The 17,116-nt window shown below is 39.6% G+C and overlaps 1 protein-coding gene across 19 annotated transcripts in view; it reads right to left on the bottom strand.

Moving 5' to 3' along the window:
• Nucleotides 1-17,116, bottom strand: part of AFDN (afadin, adherens junction formation factor) — a 447,314-nt gene that overhangs the window by 180,116 nt on the left and 250,082 nt on the right. For 11 of the 19 annotated variants that reach the window (XM_069769245.1, XM_069769253.1, XM_069769247.1 and 8 more), the window contains 4 exons: nucleotides 16,398-16,459; nucleotides 11,904-12,109; nucleotides 5,012-5,032; nucleotides 4,227-4,372 (listed from right to left, as the gene is read on the bottom strand). In XM_069769245.1, coding sequence (XP_069625346.1) covers nucleotides 4,227-4,372; nucleotides 5,012-5,032; nucleotides 11,904-12,109; nucleotides 16,398-16,459 — 435 coding nt within the window. The remainder of the gene's footprint in view (nucleotides 1-4,226; nucleotides 4,373-5,011; nucleotides 5,033-11,903; nucleotides 12,110-16,397; nucleotides 16,460-17,116) is intronic. The other 8 variants (XM_069769255.1, XM_069769252.1, XM_069769248.1 and 5 more) reach the window with 1 other exon arrangement.

Raw genomic sequence — 17,116 nt, 5'->3', positions numbered from 1 at the left:
AGCCATTACTGCGCAAATGCCATAAAGTATATTGCCTACAATACGCAAAACAGCACAGAGACAAGCCTCAAAAACTTCTGGAACAAGGTAATTTGGAGAGATGAGACCAAAATTGAAATTTTTGGTCACAACCATAAATGTTACATTCAGAGATAGGTCAACAAGGTCTATGATGGAAGGAACACCATTCCTACTGTAAAACACGGAGGATCGCTGATATTTTGGGGATGTGTGTGCCACAACAAAGGCACAGGAAACTTGGTCAAGGTTGAAGGAAAGATGAATGCAGCACGTTATCAGCAAATTCTGGAGGCAAATTTGCAATCATCAGCCCGGAAGCTGCTAATGGAACGCACTTGGACGTTCCAACATGACAACGATCCAAAACACAAGGCCAAGTCGACCTGTCATTGGCTACAGCAGACCAAAGTGAAGATTCTGGAGTGGCCATCTCAGTCTCCTGACCTTAATATCATTGAGCTACTCTGGGGAGATCTCAAGCGGGCAGTTCACGCTAGACAGCCCAAGAATTTACAGGAAATGAAGGTTTTTTGCCAAGAAGAGAGGGCAGCTTTACCATCTGAGAAAATGAAGAACCTCATCCACAACCACCACAAATGATTTCAAGCTGTCATTGATGTTAGAGGGGGCACTACACAGTATTAAAGGGAATCTGTCACCCCATTCTATAATGCCGTAGATAAGCCCAAGATGTAACCTGAAAAATAAGGGAAAAAAAAGTTCGATTATACTCACCCGTGGCGGTTCCGGTGCAGTGCGATGGGCGTCACGGTCCAAGTCCAGCACCTCCCATCTTCATACAATGATGTCCTCTTCTTCCTGTCGTGGCTCCTGCGCAGGTGTACTTTGTCTGCCCTGTTGAGGGCAGAGCAAAGTGCTGCAATGTGCAGGCGCCGGGAGTCTCTGACCTTTCCCGGCGCCTGCGCACTTTGCTCTGCCCTCAACAGGAAGCAAAGAAGAGAATGTCATCGTATGAAGATGGGAGGCGCTGGACCCGGACCGCGACGCCCATCGGACCGGACTGGGTGAGTATAACGTACCCTGGGTGAGTATAATGTATATAATGTAACTTGTTTTTCTTATCTTTCAGGTTACATCGGGGGCTTATCTACAGCATTACAGAATGCTGTAGATAAACCCCTGATGGCGGTGGCCTTAGCTTATAGGCTCCCTTTAAGAAATGATGTAAGAGAACTTTTTATCAGGGTCATTTGGATGTTTTGGGTTGTCATTATGATTTAAAAAGAGAAAACACAGTAGTTTGACAATAAATGGCTTCACCCAACCACTAACCATGAGTGGAGAAAAAGTTTTGGTGTTATCATTCATAATCTCTGAAAAAAGGCCAAGAAAGCAAAAATTCTGCTGGGGTTTGTAAATTTTTTAGCACAACTGTACAACTAGACTGGCTTCGCCAGAAGGAGAACTAATTACTGCAGTTACATCCATGTTATGCTTTTACTATTGGGACTTGTATACATCTAAATCCATGGCCCAAAAGGAAGACAAATCTGATCTAGATAGTATAAAGTTCCCTAAACTATTAGTTTCTAGAGAAGTCTCAAGGTACCTTCACACATAACGATATCGTTAACGATATCGTTGCTTTTTGTGACGTAGCAACGATATCGTTAAGGAAATCGTTATGTGTGACAGCGACCAACGATCAGGCCCCTGCTGGGAGATCGTTGGTCGCTGAGGAAAGTCCAGAACTTTATTTCGTCGCTGGACTCCCTGCAGACATCGCTGGATCGGCGTGTGTGACACCGATCCAGCGATGTCTTCACTGGTAACCAGGGTAAACATCGGGTTACTAAGCAGGGCCGCGCTTAGTAACCCGATATTTACCCTGGTTACCAGCGTAAAAGTAAAAAAAACAAACACTACATACTTACCTTCAGCTGTCTGTAGGTAAGGTGACGTCACCGCTCTGCTTTCCGGCTGACCGACGCTCACAGCCAGTGCAGGAGGAGTGCAGAGAAGCTGAGCGCCGGGGACAGACAGCGGTAGGTAAGTATGTAGTGTTTGTTTTTTTTACTTTTACGCTGGTAACCAGGGTAAACATCGGGTTACTAAGCGCGGCCCTGCGCTTAGTAACCCGATGTTTACCCTGGTTACCCGGGGACTTCGGGAACGTTGGTCGCTGGAGAGCTGTCTGTGTGACAGCTCTCCAGCGACCAAACAGCGACGCTGCAGCGATCGACATCGTTGTCGGTATCGCTGCAGCGTCGCTGAGTGTGAAGGTACCTTTAGAGCAGCCTCTGACAGTGGAAGAGTTGGAGGACGCACTGATTAATATTCACAATGAAAAAGAATCCAGGATCAGATGATTCAGGGAACTGGATAAAAAATAAAGGGAAATTTCAATTCACAAATTATTAAAAATGTTTGAGGAGGTTGAAGTAGTGGGGAGTTTGCTCCCCTCTTTGAATGAAGCAAGCATAGCATTGCTACTGAAAGAAGGAAAAAATTCCGAACACTGCGATTCGTATCAGCCAATATTCTTGCCAATATTCTTGCTCCTGCTTGACGGCAAATTGATGGCAAAAGTATTGGTTAAATCATAATGGACGTAATCCATAATGCCCAATAGGTCTACAGCCAACAATTTATGCCATCTATACCTCAATTTACAGTTATGTAAAAAAAAATGTATAATTATGTATTAAATTGTAAAATAGTGTGTAAAAAAAGTCACTGAAAAAGACTTGGGTGACTGGGTGAAAGGCAAACTCTACTTCAGTCATCAGTGTCAGGCAGCCACTGCCAAGGTTAATAAAATAATGTGGTGCATTAAAAGAGGCATAGATGCTCATGATGAGAACATAGTTGTGCCTCTATACAAGTCACTAGCGCGGCCACAATTACAATACTTTGATCAATTTTGGTATCAAGTGTAAAAGAAAATCTTAACTGAATTAGAGCAGCTATAAAGAAGAGCAAGCAAGGTTATCAAGGAAATGGGTGTACGACAATACCAAGATAGGTTATTACGGTAAGTTTGGAAAAATGAACTCATAGGCTATGTGCACACGTTGCAGATTATTTGCGGTTTTCTAGCGTTTTTGCGCTATAAAAACGCTATAAAACCGCAAATAATCTGCATACATTAAGCATCCTATCATTTTTAATGAAATCTGCAATTTCTGTGCACATGATGTGCGTTTTTCCGCATGAAAAACGCATTGCGGAAAAATAATGAACCTGCTCATTAATTTTGCGTTTTTTTCGCGGTTTTCCCACTGTCTAATGCATTGGGAAATGTCCGGAAAAAAACGGGCAAAAAACGGGCAAAAACCGTGTCAAAACCGCGCAAAAAAACGCATGCGGATTTCATGCGGAAATCTGCCAGAAATGTCTGGATTTTCACAGGAATTGTCTGCATGAATTCCTGAACGTGTGCACATAGCCTTAGGGGCGATCTTATTGGAGACAGGTAATTTACTGGTTTTAACTGTCACTTATATACTTGTAAAATCTATAGAGCTCCTTTTTATACTGTCACAGATGTTTGTAATAGTGTTAGTACTGTAGTTTATAATAAAATTCAGTATGGTGATATTATTCAGTTACTATGCAGTGGTAATATGTGGTCTGGTCATTGTGTGGTAGCATTTATCACCTGTATGTGATATTATTGGTATAATGATCTTTGTATAGTGGATTTTGATCAGTTAAATGTGATTATATTCGGAAACTATGTGGTGATAGTATATTGTCATTGAGGGGCGGTATTTATCGTCATTTTGTGGTTTATTGTTCATATGGTTAAACCTTTTTCTCTACCTCTAAGACTACAATTTAGAAGTACTGCTTAAAAAATTATTTTATTTCAATGAAATTTATATATTTTATCTGCATTTCCCTTCAGGGTGGTGAGGTCTTTTTAGAATCTAGAAAGCACATTTGACCAAAATGAAGTTCCCCACCAACCGCACGACCAAACTGGTTATACTGTCGTCCCCTTTAAGGTTGTTGAGATAAAAATGGGAAATAGACACCTCCTATAATTTCAGACATGAGGTTATGTTACCTGCAAAATGCAAAAATGAGCAAAGAATAGAAAGACCTGTTAGTTTGTTCACTACATACACTACTAAAAGTGAAAAAGAAGGGCTTAAAGTAACTAACTAAAGCATATTTAAGCATTTTATGCCCTCAGATATCTGTACATTGAATAGAAAGCAAAAAAAATGAATTCTTACTTGAATGCCATCTGAACCAAGTGTGCCAATACATCTTGGGCATCTAATGTAATTCGACTAAGATCTCGATCTTGCTTTATGAAGTTAAGCAACTCCGATGCATTTGCCATCCAGAATGCAAGTGCTCCAGCAATATTTTTTTGCTTCTGCATTAAAAAAAAAAAGGAAAAAAAAATCTATATTTATTTTGCAAAGACAATAATAATTATTATCCTTTTACCTAAAATAAAAGATACCACAGACAAACCAGTACGGCTACATGTGCTAGTTACCAGAAGAGTTTTTTGTTTTTAAATCTTTGTGCAGGAATATGCCAAAATTTTATGTGCACAAAAACCTGGTAATTCAGGTGGGCGGCGGGGACAGAATTAATCTGGTAACTAGAGCATGTGTAACCAAGCAAAGGAATTACCCCCACCTCATAGGCTGCAAGCCACTGAGCCACAAATATTTGGTATTGGTTTGTTAGGCTTCTCAAACAAAATAATATTGGACCAGGTTAGCAGAGATCCCACCTCCCCCCAAAAAAGTAAAAAAAAAAAAAAATAAGGATATAAAAAACAAAAAATTGAAGTGCATTAAGCAGAGGACTATGGGATGCCTCCCCCCCAAAATAAAATAAAATCAGGCATTTTTTTTTAGTACAGCACAAGCCCAGTTGCTAAATGAATGTTATGAACAGTTCAGTTCAGCCATTTAACGTAGAATATTGTACTGGTATGAAAGCAGCATGAGACTGAGCTAAGCTGAAGTAGTTGGGATTGCCTCCCATTGCCATATCCTACCTGGTCACCCTGGTCTACTTCCTGGTAAAAAAAAATATGAAGAAATCAAGCAAAACAGATAAAGAAACGTGTAAACAAATACTGCACACCAGATATGAATACGTAAAGCTCATAAATACGTCATAGCATTCCCACTGGGTAAGGTTTTCTTTTCACATTAATGAAGACTGCAACGTGACCCAGATGGACCCCACTAAACTATGAATCCATCTAATGGCAAAGCCATTTTCTAATGGTTTAGAAAAAAAATGATGCAATGAGGAAGCAAATAGGATGGCACTCATTTCAGCTGAAAACTAAACTAGTATGAAAGCCCGAAGTACATAGAATGTCTTTCTATCTTCATCCGTGTCCACCAGATCCCCAAAGACTAATGGCAGAGTCCGATTCGCAGAATGGATGAGAATAGGACTGGAAATACTGACTAGTTTTTAAAGGCTGAGGCAGATGTCCATGGATATTTCACACTGATATGTGAATGCACCCTGAAACTGATGTCTGTATGAATCAATTACCGTAAATGCTGCCTTCACACATCCATGTAACACTAAAGGTACCGTCACACTGAACGATATCGCTAGCGATCCGTGACGTTGCAGCGTCCTGGCTAGCGATATCGTTCAGTTTGACACGCAGCAGCAATCAGGATCCTGCTGTGATGTCGTTGGTCGGAGCAGAAAGTCCAGAACTTTATTTCGTCGCTGGACTCCCGCAGACATCGCTGAATCGGCGTGTGTGACACCCGATTCAGCGATGTCTTCACTGGTAACCAGGGTAAACATCGCGTTACTAAGCGCAGGGCCGCGCTTAGTAACCCGATGTTTACCCTGGTTACCAGCGTAAACGTAAAAAAAAACAAACACTACATACTTACATTCCGGTGTCTGTCCCCCGCCTTCAGCTTCTCTGCACTGTGAGTGCCGGCCAGCCGGAAAGCAAAGCACAGCGGTGACGTCACCGCTGTGCTTTCCGGCTGGCGCTCACAGTCAGTGCAGAGAAGCAGAGTGTCGGGGGACAGTCACCGGAAGGTAAGTATGTAATGTTTGCTTTTTTACGTTTACGCTGGGAACCAGGGTAAACATCGGGTTACTAAGCGCGGCCCTGTGCTTAGTAACCCGATGTTTACCCTGGTTACCCGGGGACTGGCATCGTTGGTCGCTGGAGAGCTGTCTGCGTGACAGCTCTCCAGCGACCACACAGCGACGCTGCAGCGATCGGGATCATTGTCTAGATCGCTGCAGCGTCGCTAAATGTGACGGTACCTTTAGTGCTTTTCCTTTTTATCTTGGATAGGACACTGACATCCTATCCAAGATAAAATAAGTACTAAGAAGTGTTACTTGGATGTGTGAAGGCAGCCCTATCCCAGACCCCCTGTTCAGTTTGTGTTTAATGACATAAGCTAATTAGAGTTCAGTTTAAAAGTGTATAGGACAACAGTGAAAACAAAATGAGAGAAAAGAAGTGTGCAAATACAGGAATCACCAAATAAACATTTTTTTTAATTAAATGCAATATAAAGCAATGCCTCATCAATGTCGGTGTTAATAACATCAGTCTTGATGAATTGGGCCTCAAATCTCTCACAGAGAATGAAAGCAGGTAGAAAAAGCAACTCAATTGCAAACTTGCTTATATTCATGCAGTCTAATTAAAACAATTTAAGCACACCCCTTTGATTTACAAATAAAGAGACAGTTTGCATTGATAAGGGCAGGGAAAGCTGTTGTCCCATACTGGGACATAGTGGGTAAAGTTAAAAAAAAAAATTGTAGATCTATAAAAAAATAAAAATAAATCACAAATTAAAGAACAAAAAAAAAAAAGAAAAATATTAATCCAATAAATACATACATTTATATAAAAAGAAATAAAAAAAAAAATAAAGTACACATTTGATATAGTCAGATTTAGAACAGCCCGACTTATAAAACGGTCACATTAGATAACCACTTCAGTGAACACTGTAAAAAATAAATAAAAAAAAAAGTCAAAAAACTGCTATTTCATATCTTTTAGATTGTGAGCCCTCGTGGGCAGGGTCCTCTCTTCTCCTGTACCAGTCAGTGATTCGTTTTGTTGAAGATTATTGTACTTGTTTTTTCTTATGTATGCCCTTTTAACATGTAAAGCGCCATGGAATAAATGGCGCTATAATAAATAATAATAATACAGTTGGTCAAATAAGGGGAATAAAACGTAATAAAGACAAATGTAAATAAAAATGGCATAGCTTAAAACGTCATCTGGTCGATGAAAAAAACAAGCCATAATACAGCTACACCAGCGGAAAAATAAAAAAGCAATGGCTCTTAGAATACAGTGATGCAAAAAAAAAAAATTCTTTATAATTTGTTTTGTCTATAAGCAGAAAAAGAAAATATATATAAACGGGGTATCAATGTAATCGTACTGACCCGAAGAATAAAGCTGACTTATCACTTTTACTACAGACTGAACAGCATAAAATAAAAAAATACAAACTATTACTGAATTGTTGGTTTTTGCGCACTGTCTCCCAAAAATGTGAATAGAAAGCAGCCAAAAAATGTTATGTGCCCGAAAATGGTACCAAAAAAACAATAAATTGTCCTGCAAAAAAAAACAAGCCCTCACATGACTGTTGACCAAAATCTGGAAAAATTATAGCTCTCAAAATATGGAGATGAAAAAGCTTTGTTTTGCAAAAAAAAAGTTTAATATGTTGTGTGATAGAAGCCAAACATAAAAAAACCATAAATCTGGTATCACTAATTGCGCCAACACGATGAATAAGGCGGTCTAATCACTTACACCACATGAGGAACGGCGTTTTCTTCACCACTTAATGGTATAAAATTCTGTGACACACCTGTGGCGTCAATATGATCACTGCACCACTAAATTAATTCAATTTAGTCTAGTTTGTAAAATGAGGTCACTTTTGGGGGGTTCCCCTGTTCTGGCTCCTCTGGTGCTCTTCCAATGTGACATGACACTCTAAAACCACTCTAAAATCAGAAAAATCTACAATGCAATAGGATGCTCCTTCCATTCTGACCTTTGCTCTGTGCCTCAAAAGTAGTTTTCAAACAGATATGGGGTACTGACGTATTCAGAACAAATTGCGTAACAAATTGCACCATTCATTTTCTAAGACTACCCTTAAAGAAAATTAAAAGCTTGAGGCCAAAGCAAAATTTTAATGGAAAGAAAAAATGGTAATATTCCAGTGACTCTGCCCAATGTTATAGAATTCTGAGAATCGCCTAAGGGTTAAAAATGCTCACTACACTGCAAGATGTATTTCTGCAGAGGTATGGTATCCAAAATGAGGTCACTTGTGGAGGTTTCTGCTGTTTTGGCATATCAGGGGTCTTCAAATGTGACATGGCATCTCCAATCTATTTCAGCCAAAATTGTGCTCCAGAATCAATTTTGTCCTTCCACATTGCTTTAATAACTTTGAAGCTCCTGAAGGGATAAAAAACTTCAACGTGGTTTTGAGCATCTTTAGGAGTGGAGTTTTTAGAATGGTGTCACTTTGGGGTTGTTTCTGTCACTACAGTTTAATACACAGAGCCGTGATAATAAAAAATTTTTTCCCACAAAAATGATTTTTTTTAGCCCCCAATTTTTATTTTCTCAAGGGTAACAAGAGAAATTGGACCCCAAAAGTGGTTGTCCAATTTGTCCTGAGTACGCTGATACCCCATATGTTGGAGTAAACCCCTGTTTGGGCGCACGGGAGAGCTCGGAAGGGAAGGAGCACTGTTTTACTTTTTCAACGCAGAATTGGCTGGAATTGAGATCGGTCGCCATGTCGCATTTGGAGAGCCACTGATGTGCCTAAACAGTGGAAACTCCCCAATTATAACTGAAACCCTAACCCAAACACACCCCTAACCCTAATCCCAACCCTAACCATAACCCTAACCACACCCCTAACCCGAACACGCCCCTAACCCTAAACCCAACCATACCCCTAACCCCAACACACCCCTAACCCTAATCCCAACCCTAACCACACCCCTAACTCCAACACACCCCAACCCTAATCCCAACCATAACCCTAACCACACCCCAACCCTAACCACACCCCCAACCCTGACACACCCCTACCCCTAAACCCAACCGTAAATGTAATCCAAGCCCTAACTTTAGCCCCAATCCTAACCCTAAATTTAGCCCCAACCCTAACTGTAGCCCTAACGGGAAATAAATTTTTTAACTTTATTATTTTTCCCTATCTAAGGGGGTGGTGAAGGGGGGTTTGATTTACTATTTATCGCAGGGTTTTTTAGTGGATTTTTATGATTGGCAGCTGTCACATGCTAAAAGACGCTTTTTATTGCACAAAATAGTTTTTGCGTCTCCACATTTTGAGAGCTATAATTTTTCCATATTTTGGTCCACAGAGTCATGTGAGGTCTTGTGTTTTGCGGGACGAGTTGACATTTTATTGGTATCATTTTCGGGCACGTGATATTTTTTGATCGTTTTTATTCCGATTTTTGTGAGGCAGAATGAACAAAAACCAGCTATTCATGAATTTCTTTTTGGGAGTTTATACCGTTCCACGTTTGGTAAAATTGATAAAGCAGTTTTATTCTTCAGGTCAGTACGATTACAACGATACCTCACTTATATTTTTTTTGTGTTTTAGCGCTTCTATACGATAAAAACTATTTTATACAAAAAATAATTATTTTTGCATTGCTTTATTCTGAGGATTATAACTTTTTTATTTTTTCGCTGATGACGCTGTAGGACGGCTCATTTTTTGTAGGACAAGATGATGTTTTCAGCGGTACCATGTTTATTTATATCTGTCTTTTTGATAACGTGTTATTCCACTTTTTGCTCGGCAGTATGATAATAAAGCGTTGTTTTTTGCCTTTTTTACAGTGTTCACTGAAGGGGTTAACTAGTGGGACAGTTTTATAGATCTGGTCGTTATGGACACAGCGATACTAAATATGTGTACTTTTATTGTTTTTTTTTGTTTGTTTTTAATTTAGATAAAGAAATGTATTTATTAGAACAATATATATATTTTTTTTTATGATTTTTTTTTTTTACTTTTCTACTTTGGCACAGGGTGGGACATCATGTTATAGTGTCAGATAGCTGATCTGACACTTTGCACAGCACTGTGTCAGATCAGGGATCTAACAGGCAGTGCTGCAGGCTTGCCGACGCCTGCTCTCAGCAGGTGCTTGCAAGCCACCTCCCTGCAGGACCTGGAAGGGGAGCCCCGCAGCCATATTGGATCCAGGGCCTGCAGGAAGGAGACACTCGGAACAACGTGAACGCATCGCGTTGTTCCGAGGGTCTCAGGGAAGCATGCAGGGAGCCTCCTCCCTGCGCGATGCTTCGCTATGCCGCCAAAACGCTGCGATCATGTTTGATAGTAGTGTTTCAGGGGTTAAAGTGGCGGGAGCAGTCTGTGACCGCTCCTGGCACATAGTGCCAGATGTCAGCTGTAATAATCAGCTGACACTCGGCGGCGATCGGCTGTGCTCCCGCCGCGAGCGCAGCTGATCGCCCATGACGTACTATCCAGACCCTGGTAGTACGTCATATGGCAGAAAGGGGTTAATGATATAAACAAGTTTAAAAATTACAAACATTTTAAAGTTGTAAATTAAATTTGATATTTTCATGAATAAATGCAAATTTTGTTGACTAAAATTTACCACTAATAGGAAATACAACATGTCACAAAAATAATCTCATTATCATTGGAATATATTGAAGCGTTGCAGAATTATCATCATCTCTTAATGTGACACTGGGCAGAATTTTAAAAATTTGCTTGATCTCTGCTAGCCGGTTGAATTGAAAGCTGTATTGAATTGAATAGATCTGAGCCCCAAGGGCCACGTTTTAGACACCTAGTCCTAGAGGACCTTGCCACAAAACATTGTTTCTCCTATTATCTATTCACAGAAACACTTATGTTGAGTCTCATTTACATATGAGTATTTTTAAGGGTATATTTACACAAGTAGTTTTTTTATTTTTTTCTTCTACTTTGCAATAATCACTGGAAAACCTTGTTCACAGAAATTGAATATAGAAATATATGTAACGAAACCATAAGGCTACTTTCACACTAGGCTTTTTGCTGCATTTTTTTAAGCAAAACCTGAACTCTTGGCAGAAAAGAAGCAGCGTCAAAAACGCATGTTTTTGTGCATTTTTCAGGATCCCAAAGTTCAGCTTTGCTTCCACTAGAGAAGCATGAACACAGGTCATCAATACAACACATATGTTCATGAAAAAATACACATACAAATGTAACAGCAGGGGGAGGTGCATCACTAATTTAATTTAACTGTACAAATCCAAACTTCCATCTCCGGTGATGAAGACAAGGTGGTAAATCTGGAAAAATCACAAAAAAATGGGCTTCATAAACTGCTGTAGTTACTTACTTTCATTCTATCAGCATTTTATTCATCACCCATTGCTTTCAATGGGATTAAAAGCTCTGAAAGTCACATGATCCTTGTCCAAAAAAATATGAAAAGCACAAAATACTGATGACAAAAAACAATGTGTGTACATGAGATTCCTGAAATCTCATAGGCTTTGCTGGTACAGTAAAGCACGGCTGAAAATTAGCATAAAAAACGCAGCAAAAACACAGTGTAAACTTAGCCTAATGTTATATTAAAATTCACTATTTTACTTTGGACACAATATATTACATACAATACTTTAAAGACTAGGTGTATGAAGGAGGAAGAGAAAAAAAAAAGAATACATTACACATCAACAAAGGGACATTCATCATGAGGTGTGAAGATACCATATTATACCATAGATTTATATTACACACATTCACAGAAACTTAAGTATACACGCATACAAAATATTTGTGAAAATGATAAATTAAATTACCAACCTGTATAACACCTTCCATCATGCTAACCATCTTGTTGACAATGGCAATAACCTTGTGAGTACGCTCAGCAGAACTGCAGTCCGGTCTGTACTGATTAGACAATACATACCGGCAGGCCATATACAACACATATGTTGGGGAGAGTTTGAAGTGCACTGTCGAACTATTGGTATAGTTAATGATAGCAGACAGGAATGAGTCTTCCGCTGAAGTGAAGAAAAAATAAATAAATATATATATCATTAGGGAAAAAAACACCACCTTATTTGTAAGTCACTACAAAAACTTAAGTTTTACTAACAAATAATTTCTGCATTACTGTATATACTTTAGTTTGAGCTGACGCACCTAATTTTGCCACGGAATACTGGGTAAGCTTATTGACTTGAGTATAAGCCGGGTATGTATTATACCCTCATCCCTGTCCTGCTATGTGTGGCTCCTCTCCCCGTCCTGCTCTGTGTGGCTCCCCCCATCCTGTCCTGCTCTGTGTGGCTCCCCCTGTTGTATGCATAACTTCCCCCCCCTCCCCCCGTCGTATCTTGTATGCATGGCTTGGCTCCCCTATCCCATCCTTGTATGAATGGCTCCCACCCATCCCATCTGGTATGCATGGCTTTCTGGACCATGACTCGTGTATAAGCCGGGGGGGGGGGGGGGGGGGGGGGGGGGGGGGGGGGGCATTTTCAGCACAAAAAAAAGTGCTGAAAATCTCAGCTTATACACGAGTTTAAACGGTAACTATTTTGTGTGACCACTCTGATTTAAAATAAACAAGTTTGAAAATTGCAACATTTTCACCAAATGTCCCTTTTTTCCCCCACAAAAACGCAAGTCATATCAAATAAATTTTACCACTATCATAAAGTGCAATATGCCAAGAAAAAAAAACAGTCAGTGAGATCCATTGAAGCTTTCTAGAGTTATTACCTCATAAAATGATGTTGGTTATAATTGAAAAAATTGGCCTGGCCATGAAGGTGAAAACAGGTTTTTTTTTTTGGGGGGGGGGGGGGGTAAAGGAGTTAATGACCAAGCCGTATTGTTCAAATCTGACCAGTATCATGTTATGAGGAATAACTCTGGAATGCTTCTATACATCACAGTGATTCTTCTTGGATTGTTTTTCACCACACATTGTGCTTTATAATGGTGGTTAATATACGGTAAGTCACCACTTTTTTTTATGAAAGTATCTGAAATTTGATAAAAATTCAAAAATTTGACATTTTCAAACTTTCAATGGTTACATCTTTAAACAGTGTGAAGTTTACATTTGAAAAAGGGGCTCATTCCGAGCCCGATATGCATAATAAAATGACTTTCCTACAACTGCAGAGCGTGGATCCAAACTCTTATCCCTCCATTCCTTTACACATCCATAAACTAGATCGTCATGCCACACAAAATAGTTAAAGGGAACCTGTCACCCCCGTTTTTTGAGATTGAGCTATAAATACTGTTAAATAGGGCCTGCGCTGTGTGTTCCTATAGTGTATGTAGTGTACCCCGATTCCCCATGTATGCTGAGAAATAACTTACCAAAGTCGCCGTTTTCGCCTGTCAATCAGGCTGGTCAGGTCGGGAGGGCGTGGTGACATCGCTGGTTCTTCCTCAGCTTTACGTTGGTGGCGTAGTGGTGAAGACACAGCGCGCGATCTGCGCTGTCATCCCTTTCGTCGGTGGGGGCGGCCATCTTCCTGGGGCCGCGCGTGCGCAGATCGAGTGCAAACTCTGCTTTGGGAAAATGGCCGCCGCGATCTCTAATGCGCACGCGCGGCATCCCGCGGCCATTTTCCTGAAGCCCCATGCAGCAGAGCACTCGATCTGCGCACGCGCGGCCCCAGGAAGATGGCCGCCCCCACCGACGAAAGGGATGACAGCGCAGATCGCGCGCTGTGTCTTCACCACTACGCCACCAACGTAAAGCTGAGGAAGAACCAGCGATGTCACCACGCCCTCCCGACCTGACCAGCCTGATTGACAGGCGAAAACGGCGACTTTGGTAAGTTATTTCTCAGCATACATGGGGAATCGGGGTACACTACATACACTATAGGAACACACAGCGCAGGCCCTATTTAACAGTATTTATAGCTCAATCTCAAAAAACGGGGTGACAGGTTCCCTTTAATAAATAACATTTCCCATGTGTCTACTTTGACAGCATCCCTTTTCAAACAGTTTTTTTTTTTAATTTCTCTACAGTGTTGTATTGGTTAAAATTTAGCAGCACTTTGTCATTTTTTTGCAAGGAAATTTACAAATCCAAATTTTTACAGACCTATTCTATTCAGTGTTGAAGGGACTTTGAGGGGCCTAGATCTGAAAACCTCCATAAATGATACCATTTTACAAAACACCTCTCAAATTATTCTAAACTGCGGTTAGGAAATGTGTTAACACTTCAGGCGCTTCACAGATTGAAAAAAATGAAAAATTATTTTTTTTCCCCACTAAAATACTGTTTTAGTACACAATTTATGATTTCCATGAGGGGTAATAGGAGAAAATGGACCCCAAAATTTGTTATGCAATTTCTTCCGAAAACAGTGATACCCCATGTGTGGATTTTGCTAGAATAGTTTGGGGGGCGACATTTGTAGAGTACCAAAGGTGCCAGAACAAAACAAACAATAAAACTGACACCATGTTAGTAAGTGCACCTCTCAATGACAATACACCACTGCAGTGACTATTTTGGTCCCTCAGTTTTTTTCAATTTGTAACATCTAAGCCATACCTTATTCGGGAAGATTGCAATTATGCCAGTTTAGTGCCCAAATATTGTGCCCAGCTTGTGCTTCTGTAGAAATGAATCCCACAAATTGTTAAGTGGGATCTCCTGGCTTCAGTAACGCTAAACATGTAATCGCTTGTGTTGGTTTTAATTTGAGCATTTTATTTGAGGGGGTGGGAGCCATATTACTTTTCAATACTCTTTGTTCTACCAGTAATGTGGAAACACCTCTATATTTCCAGTGGCAGATGATGGACCTTGAGTGGGGGCTGGCTTTGTGCAGGATTATTTAGGGTTTTTACTGGTTTATTTTTAAACTGCTTTCAGTATAAAGGCTGGGATCACATTCTTGTGGTCTACACTGAGCACTTACATCGGTGTTTCCATTTAAATTCCACAAATACACAATTCAGATGAGACCTGCTAGGGAACCACTTACTATAATGAGGCAGATGGAGTCACTTTGGACTATTTGGTGTCTGCTCCAGTTGGAGCCATCTTTTTAGTCATCCACAGAACTCTGGACCACCACATCTGTACAATAAAAAGACGCCTAAAATGATGGGACTTCGCCGGAACAGGGGCCATACGGAGTTCAAGTGACTCCATCTGTCTCATTATGGTGAGTGATTTTGTCCGAATCCAGTTTTTGGGGGGATTTGCACAAAAACCCAGACGTAAGCACTTAGCGGAGAGCACACGATAAATGTGAACCAAGCATTATGATGATTTTTAAGAGGCAAAATGACTAAATAGGAGTACATGAAAATCACTTTCATGTGGTATAACTGATAAGACTTCTTTATCATTCAGTTCAGTACAATTGCAACAAAACAGACTTATAACTTTGTTATGTTTTGTTACTAATCACAGAGTAAAAATGCTTTTCATTAAAAAAAATAGCTGAAGATATTTTTGGTACCATTTTGGTGTACATAACATTTTTTCTCTCTTTTTATTCCTATTTTTCAGAGGCAGAATGAACAAAAACCAGTAATTTAGCGGTTTTATATTTTTTTCTCTATGGTTCACCGTGAGGTAAAAGTGATTAGATTTATTAGTTGTGATTATAGCGATACCAGCTTTTTCATGCTTTGCTACTTTTACACACTAAAAATATTTTGTTTCGACAAAACAATAAAAAAAGTTACAGCTCTCAAAACATGGCGATGCAAAGACAATTCATTTTTTTTTAACCTCAATGTTCTGAGCTGTAACTTTTTTTTTTGTTTGGCTTTTTTACTTTTTTTTCTAATGAGCCACATTTGTACTTGTTTTTTTGTGTAACGATTTGGAGTATTGAATTATACAATTTTTTTTACGCATGACTTCTTATTGTGTTTGGTTCAAGTTTTTGTGTGTCCTTATGATGAAAAGGCAATATTTTTGGCATGTTTAATTTTTTGTATAGTGGTCGCTACATCGAATAAATAACTTGACAGTTTTCAGGATGCGGTGACACAAATTATATGTTCTTTTTTATTTCTGTTTTAATGCAAAAGTCACGTTCTTAGTTGCGAAACAGGTTTTCTTTGTAATTGCTTGATTTTTTACACGTTTTACCAATTTTCTCACTTAGTCCTACTGTAGGACATGAATATATTTCACTTCGATCGTTTGTCTCGGGCAGCCTTTAAGGGACTAAGAATCGCGAAGTTTGCAGAATATGGCAATAATTATACATGAACAAATGTCGGGAAAAAAGCAAATTGAGTTAAGTAGGAAACAAGTAGTTAAATGAATTCAATACTTACAATTTTCTCTGAACTCAATACTTGCAGGCAATACATGATCTGATCCATGAGACTCCTGGGTTCTACAAAACAAAAAAGTGTAGAAAGCTAAGAACGCTTGTTGAAAAAACAAAATGTCAACATGTCTAGAACAGGGGTAAGTAATAAGAGACAGCTCCAGATGTATCCTAATTTATAAATGTAATGGACTTTAAAGATTATATTATCAAACTGTATTCAACATTTAAAAGCGACACCACCCCCATGATGGCTTCTGTACATATGCAGGAGTGCAATACCCATCTATTGCCATCTAGTTAGATTAGATTTTCTAGCAGTGATTAATAGCGACCGTAGCATCTAAGCAGCTAGGGTGGGAGGCACCCTCTGTCTCCGCATAGCTTGGTATTTAATAAAACTATTGAAAAAAATAGATGAATTTCAATGATTGGTAAATGGAATAAAAAAAAAAATTGGTGATTGTTTTCTCCAATTTAGCCATAAAAGAATGTAACAAAAATGCAACATTGAGGCTCTGTTAACACATATCGCAAAAGCTGCGATTTGCCTGCATGGTTTCTGCAGTTGTGTGCACCACAATAAAGATCGTATCGGATTATTGCTGCTTTTATGCCTTTCGCCCCTCAAACACGGCTTTACAGGTGCAAAACAGCAAGACCTCATATAATGACACTTAGGTATGTAAAAATGAAAAACTTATGACTGCTACAATGAATGAA

The sequence above is a fragment of the Ranitomeya imitator genome, chromosome 5 (assembly GCF_032444005.1).
Source record: "Ranitomeya imitator isolate aRanImi1 chromosome 5, aRanImi1.pri, whole genome shotgun sequence".
Classification (NCBI taxonomy): Eukaryota; Metazoa; Chordata; class Amphibia; order Anura; family Dendrobatidae; genus Ranitomeya; species Ranitomeya imitator.
Note: the sequence above shows the minus strand (reverse complement) of the source record. Positions and strands in the feature narration are given on the sequence as shown.